General features: G+C 39.4%; 1 protein-coding gene across 1 annotated transcript; it reads right to left on the bottom strand.

Annotated features, from left to right (window-relative positions):
• Positions 1-327: 327 nt before the first annotated feature.
• On the bottom strand, positions 328-1,242 carry LOC308656720 (tripartite motif-containing protein 44-like; the record flags this gene model as incomplete). The annotated part of the gene is made up of 1 exon (XM_081308101.1): positions 328-1,242. One exon carries the CDS (start codon positions 1,240-1,242, stop codon positions 328-330), a length of 915 nt encoding a protein of 304 aa, XP_081164227.1.
• Between the last annotated feature and the right edge of the window lie 6,142 nt (positions 1,243-7,384).

Genomic DNA, 7,384 nt, shown 5'->3' with positions numbered 1-7,384 from the left:
TCGCTTTCCTGAGTAAGTTCAAAGCAGCCATTGAGGGGATACCTGAAGGGCCCTTCTTAGTTGCTCCTGGTTGATCAAAGAGGCTCTTTCTTTGACTTATTGCAACAAGAGAATGAGAAGTACATAGTAAGCATAAAACTGGTCATTCCTTGGAGACATATGTGCCTGCTGTGGATCTAGAGGTATATCCTGTGGGAGTACATTTGTTGCTGGGCAGGCTTCAGAGAAGTCAGAAGCCGTTACATATACACAAGGGAAGGGGTTGTTTTCCACTCTGATGGCAAGCCTTCGTGTGCTCTCTTATTCAATGGCACCACTGGGTCCTGCCTAAGCACACCCCGCCCTTGGCTTAGCTGATTTGTTAGAGGTACCCAGTTGTTCCTTGGCCTGGGGCATCTGAATCCTCTGCTTATCCATACGGGACTGAAGGTCTGCCAGTATCTCAGTTAGATGATCTCTGTCCATTTCTTCCTGGATATCCACTAGATGAACAGCTTTATGCTCCTCATCAGCAAGCACTTGCTGAACTTTCTTAAATTCTTTTTGTATGAACTCCTTTATCTCTTTCTGAGTTACTTTAGGATCTGAACTCTTGAGCTTTAACTTTTCCACCAACTCTATAATGGCTGCCTTCACTCTAGTGGAGTCTTTGCTTATTAGTTCTTCAAAGGCTTCATCTAAGGTGTAAAGCTGGTGACCCTGCTGAGTCCCAAGGACACAGATGATCGGCCTGTCTTTCTGGGAGTAGGGGCTCAAATCAAGCCCTTGGTCTGCATACTTCCTCTTGGATGTTCTCTTTTCTTCCAGTGCTCTTTTTGGGTCAAATTTGCTTTCTGCCTTAGTTTCTCTTTCCGACACGGACCTTCCTTGGATGTCTTCTTCCATCATCTCGCTTTCTGGCTCACTGTCCTCCTCTTCACTCTCCTCACCGGTCTCGCTCCCTCCTTCCGAGTCACTGTCCTCCAAGGCGCTTTCTAGCTCCTGCCGCGGCTCCACCTTGACCGTGATCTCTTCCTTCTCGGGCCTCTCCCCGCCGGCTCGCGAGGTCCTGGCCTGGAGGCCTTGAATGTTCTTGACCAGGTGGTGACTGGGGAACCTCCACTTGTGCTCGTCGGCGTGGCGGGTGCAGTAGTAGAAGCCGCATTCTCGGCACACTTCGTCGGCCCGCGGAGCCTGGTCGGGTTCGCACTGGTCACACGTGCCATCGTGCACCTCGTAGGCCGCGCACACTCTGGTGACCATGTGGGTGTTGTGATGTGGTCGAGGTCTCCGGGGCTCGCCGCTGCCCCTTGGCGAGGCCTCTTCGCTTCCCCTCCCCGGGCGCCGGGATCCGCGCCGCAGGAGTGGCCGCCTGGCTGGGGAGCGCGGCTCTGGGAAGCTGGACCTGGGGCTGAAGCAGCCCCCGCCGGGCAGCGAGCACTGCGCCTCCTCGTTGCTGGGTGTACTGGCGCCGAGCTCCGCTGGACTCCTGTTGATGTCATACTTTTTAACATTCTGAATTCTAAGCTTTTTCACAATAAATTTCTCTCCCTCCTTCCCTCCTCTCTCCCTCCTTATCTTAGTATTATCTACTTTAACCTTTTTAACACTCAAACTAAATATTGCTTCTTTCACGAAATGTTTAACAAAACACGTTAACAACATGGATCACACACGTTTCTGTGTTTTGATGTTTAGAAGAAACTTGCTCTAGAATCCTATTATTTTCTCATTGCCTGGTAATGCATTTTTCTTTTCCTAAGACAGTACACTCCTTGAAGGTAGGGACTGTGGCTTATCCATTTCATCATTAAGGTCTTAAATAGTGAAAAAAAATTTTTTTTTTAAGAACCTATACTAGTTGATGGATAATTATTTGCTGAATGATGAGTGAAAAACATTTAACTTAGCTATTTAAATGAAGACAACCGATTTAAAAAATATGAAATTAAGAAACGTCTATAGGAAGCTGGGCTGGTGGCGCACACCTGTAATCCCAGTGATTTGGGAGGCTGAGGCAGGAGGAAAGCGAGTTCAAAGCCAGTCTCAGCAAAAGCAAGGCACTAAGCAACTCAGTGAGACCCTGTCTCTAAATAAAATACAAAATAGGGCTGGGGATGTGGTTCAGTGGTTGAGTGCCCCTGAGTTCAATCCCTGCCCCCCCCCCAAAAAAAAAAAGAAAAGAAAAAGAAAAAGAAACTTCTGTAGGAAAGCATTTCAGTACATTGAAATGGTCAAAGATATTTTTGGACAAGACTAAAAACAGGAAACAAAGGCAAAAATTGACAAATGAGATTACATTTAAAAGCTTCTGTATAGCAATGAAAGCAATCAACAGTGTGAAGAGTCAACCTATAGAATGGGAGAAAATATTTGGAAAGTATGTATCTGATAAGAGATTGAGATACAGAATGTATTTGGAACTCCAAAAACTCAATAGCATGTACACACACACACACACACACACACACACACCTGATTTGATCACAGGAAGATATACAAATGGCTAAGAGATCTCTAAAAAAATTTCTCAAAGACAAGGATCATTAGATTAATGCAAATGAGGGAACCACAGTCAGATATCACCTCACCCCAGTAGGAATGGCTATTATCAAAAAGATTAAAGATAACAAGTGCTGGTAAGGATGTGGAAAAAAGGGAACACTTGCACAGTGTTGGTGGGAATGTAAATTAGTATAGCCATTATGTAAAACAATATGGAGGTTCCTCAAAAAATTAAAAATAGACACCACATGATCCAATAATTGCACTCCTGGGAATATATTCAAAGGAAATTATATCAGTATGCTGAAGAGACATTCACACTCCCATGTTCACTTAGCACTAATTATAATAGCTAAGAAATGGAAACAACAGAAATGTTCATTATGGATGAATGGACAAAGGAGATGTTTTACAGATACACAATGGAATACTATTCTACCATAAAAATAATAAAAACCTGTCATTTGTGAAAACATAGATGGAACGGAAATAATATGTTAAATGAAATAAGTGAGGCACAGAAAGACAAGTAGCACATGCTCTCATTCATATGTGGAATCTAAAAATGTTGATCTCATAGAGGTTGAAAGCAGAGTGGCAGTGACAAGAGGCAGGGGAGAAAAGGTGGCAGGAAGACATGGGCAAAAGTTGTCAACGGGTGCAAAGCTAGAGTGAGTTAGTGGCACGAAGTTCAGGTAGGCTATTGCATAATAGGTGACTATAGATAACAACAATATACTGTGAATTTTTAAAGACCGAGGAGAAAGGACTTTAAAAGTTTTCATCATAAAGAAGTGATAAATTTTTGAGAAGATATATTTAATCTGATTTAAGCATTACACAATGTGTACATGTATAGAAACATTAGATCACCACATAATACAAGACTAATATGCACAGTGTTATGTTTTCATGTATTAACTAAAATGAGTTTAATTTAAATGCCCTGTTTTGGAAGTATGGAGAATTGAACTCAGGGCTTTGCACATGCTAGGCAAGTGCCGCACCACTGAGCCACATTCCCAACCTTAAATGCATCTAAAAAAATTTTTTATTGGGGCTGGGGATGTGGCTCAAGCGGTAGCGCGCTCGCCTGGCATGCGTGCGGCCCGGGTTCGATCCTCGCACCACATACAAAGATGTTGTGTCCGCTGAAAACTGAAAAATAAATATTAAAAAATTCTCTCTCTCTCTCTCTCTCTCTCTCTCTCTGTTTAAAAAAAATTTTATTGCATGTTTTAAAAAATAAAAGATTAAATAAATATTTGTTAAGAAAACTTGGGCTTGTTCTCATAGTAACTTCCTTTGTATTTTCTAATGTAGTTCTTTTAGTTTTAGGGAATGCTGAGAAATGTTAACCTCAGAAGTACTAGCTCTCCAAGCCAGGAAAAGAGGCCCTGTTTGTGTGTCCATTCTCTTTTTTTTTTTTTTTTAAAGAGAGAGTGAAAGAGGAGAGAGAGAGAGAATTTTTAATATTTATTTTTCAGTTTTTGGCGGACACAACATCTTTGTTGGTATGTGGTGCTGAGGATCGAACCTGGGCCGCACGCATGCCAGAAGAGCACGCTACCGCCTGAGCCACATTCCCAGCCCCGTCCATTCTCTTTTAAAAAGGTAATTTCTTATTTCCTTTCCATTTAACAATTACTGATGATGATTATGAATGTACAGCTGGCCCAGCCATACTACCAGTGTAGCCAATAGCTTTTTTTACCCCTTTGGGGAAATGTTACCCTCTCTGTCATCAGTCTGGATATAAAGGTTGTCACTTTCATGATCTGAAATAAAGGTAGGCATTTTACATAGCCTAATCAGGGCTAAGAGAAAGACTAAGTTTTACAGTGGTGTGAAATTTATAACACTGTGTTGGCTGATAAAAATGATGCCTTACATAGTCATGTTTCTATTTAAGTATTATTTACCCCCTATGCACAGTATGTACTTTTTAAAAATAGCCACAATCAATCCAATACTTGAGCTATTACAGGAAAATTTATATTATAGCAGTATAATTTCATTTTGCTTCATCTAAACTGAAATCTAAAAGTTCTATAAAAGTTTTAGAGCTCACAGCCAACAGCTTTCCACAGGGGCTAAGTTAAGTTTTGCAGCGGTAAAGCATTTCTTAGATGTCAGTACACTGGCCATCAGAGAAAACATAGAGAAGAAAATTTAAGTACAATCTGGAGAGTACTAATGACAGTGAGCCTGCATCGATGTTCTACAAGGGAAAGTAATCCACTATTGAAGAGTGCAAAATGTATGTATTGTTAGTTTTGGATCATTTTGGATCACTTGCAGGTATACTTATTTAATAAACATGTTTAATATTCAGCAGTGAGTCTCAACTATTTTCATCACTTTTTCTTAGCTGATATCTAAAAATGAAAGAATATTTTTTATATTTATAATACAAGCCAGTTAGCTATCTGAATACTCTGTGTAACATTTGGCACATATCATCATCATAATAATAAGCATTATATCAAAATGTGTCAAGTCCCAATGGTCCTTATTTATGTGCAGCTTAAATTCATCATATTTTTCAGGACTACGGGTAGTAATTACACTAGTTCACAATAAGGGTATTTTACTTTTTGCCTTTAACATGCATGTCCTTGTGATCCTTAAACATCTCTGTGAGTTAGTTATATACCCATTTTATAGAGAAGATGGAGGCTCAACCAGAAGTAACTTTCCATAGGTCACATAGTAAGTGAATGATAGAACAGGAGCCAGAACCCAGAACGTCTGTCTCCCAGAAATAGGCCCCTGTTGTATAATACACAGCTCCCTCTTAATATATTTAAAAATAATTACAGAAGAGATGTTACAGATTCTTCAGACGGAATCTGATCAATGTTCATTTTGAGGAAATGACCAAATACAGCATTAATTTAAATTGCATTCTCCGTTTGAGGACAGTAATCATGAAAAGAAATTAAAAGATTGAATCTAAGATTGATTTTCCTGTCTTTGCTGCAACCACTGAAGCACCATGAAGTTTGTAGAAAGACTTTTTCCAGAGACCATTTTATCTTCCCTATGTTAGAGCAATAAATAAACATGAGTACTCAGTGCATTATTTATTATATTGGATTTGAACTCAGACTTTTTTCTGCAGATGTTTCTATACTTTGCAATTGGAGGATCAGGGCAAATACATGTCCATGAGTGCCATATCACCAGCTGATAACATGAATTTCTTGTTTTCAAGCAGTAGCATGTGCCAGACACTATGCCAGACACTTGTTTTACATATAATTTTAAAATTAATGTTCATATCAATTCCACACTCATTTTATGGGTATGAAAACAGGCACAGTGGAGTTAAGGAATGTGTACAAATTCACACAGGTGTTGAGTGACTGAGTCAGGATTAGAAACCAGGTCTTTTGGACTTCAAAGCTCCTTCTGCTCTATGACACTGCTTTCTCTCATCACAGACTCCTGATGGAGGGGAAAGAGATGAGAGAGAGAAAGAGAGAGAGAGAGAGAGAGAGAGAGAGAGAGAGAGAGAGAGAGAGAGAGAGAACAGAGCTTGGTAGGAAAAGGGAGTTATGGTATGTGGGAAATACATGAAGACAGCAATCAAGAAGATACGGCTTCAGGACTTATAGAGATGTCACATGACTATTCTACCATTTAACTTCTTTGTCAGTGGAATGTGGGGGTTGGGTTTGATTGATACTTTTCTAAACAGGTTCTATAAGTTCCAGAGGTTCAATGAGTGAACTGGTTTCTAGGAAGACACAACAAAAAGTGGAACTCATCTCTTTATAAAAGTCATGCATATATTAAAAAGCATTTTTACACTAAACTAAAACAGTTTTGTTGAGCATTGGTGTGTGCTATGAATTTACTGAGTGCACAGTGAATTGTGTATGTTGTTATAGGAGAGAAAACACAGTCCTCATCTTTCACTCATGAATAACAGGGATGGGATCACTGCCTTAAAGGGGGTAACAAAGACTTCAAAGATTATACAATAATAAATACATAACTGCAAATTGTGATAAGTGCTAGTATTAAAAGTTCAAGGTGGTCTGAGAAACTATAACTGATGATATAATTCAGATTATTGTGGAGATGGAAATTTACTCTGTGGGAGTGACATTTAAATCAAGAACTGAGAAAGGACCAGGAAATTAGCCAAGAAGAGTGAGAGAATATCCCAGGCAGGCAGGCAAAAATGAAATAATATTTTTTTTTTAATATTTATAATACAAGCCAGTTAGCTATTTGAAATTATATGAAAATCTTGGAGTTAGAAAGAGCCTGACCTATCAGAGAAAGGTTTTGTACAAGACCAATGAATGTGCCCACCAGATTCACAAGGTCCCATCAGCCCCTCTCCTCATTTGGTCTTGGAGTTTTCTAAACTGGTTGTCTTAAGCTCTCCTAGGGCCTTATCACAATTCAAAACAGCAATTTTTTTGTGTGTTTAAAATATCCATAGAAAAGTTATTACCTTTCTATAAAAACTTTTCCAGACCATGGAAACATATGGAATCATTCTCATAAAATTTTAGAAAATTAGCAAAACTCTGATATCTAAACCTAAGCAAAAAACCTAACCAATCTTACTTTTGAGCAAAGATACAAAGTGACAAAATCTAAGCAAGCAGATTCTTAAAGTAGAAGAATAATTACATGAAGAACAGTGGAACTTATTTCTAACATAAAAATAGCATTGTAAATTTTATTAATATGGTGTACTTATAATAGCTCAAAGGAGAAAAGCCTGAGATGAGAATCTGTGCCTGCAGCTGTGTGCTGAGAGTTGGGTAGGGAGGGTTGCCTTGAGAGCCAGGTTCATTTTTACCAGGAAGAACAAACTGTAAGAAAACTGTGCTTCTTGGAGACCAAAACAGGATCTTGAGAAAAGAAGCTTCCAAGA

This window comes from Spermophilus citellus (genome assembly GCF_964194105.1).
Source record: "Spermophilus citellus genome assembly, chromosome: 9".
Lineage (NCBI taxonomy): Eukaryota > Metazoa > Chordata > Mammalia > Rodentia > Sciuridae > Spermophilus > Spermophilus citellus.
This window is presented reverse-complemented; position numbering and strand designations above follow the sequence as displayed.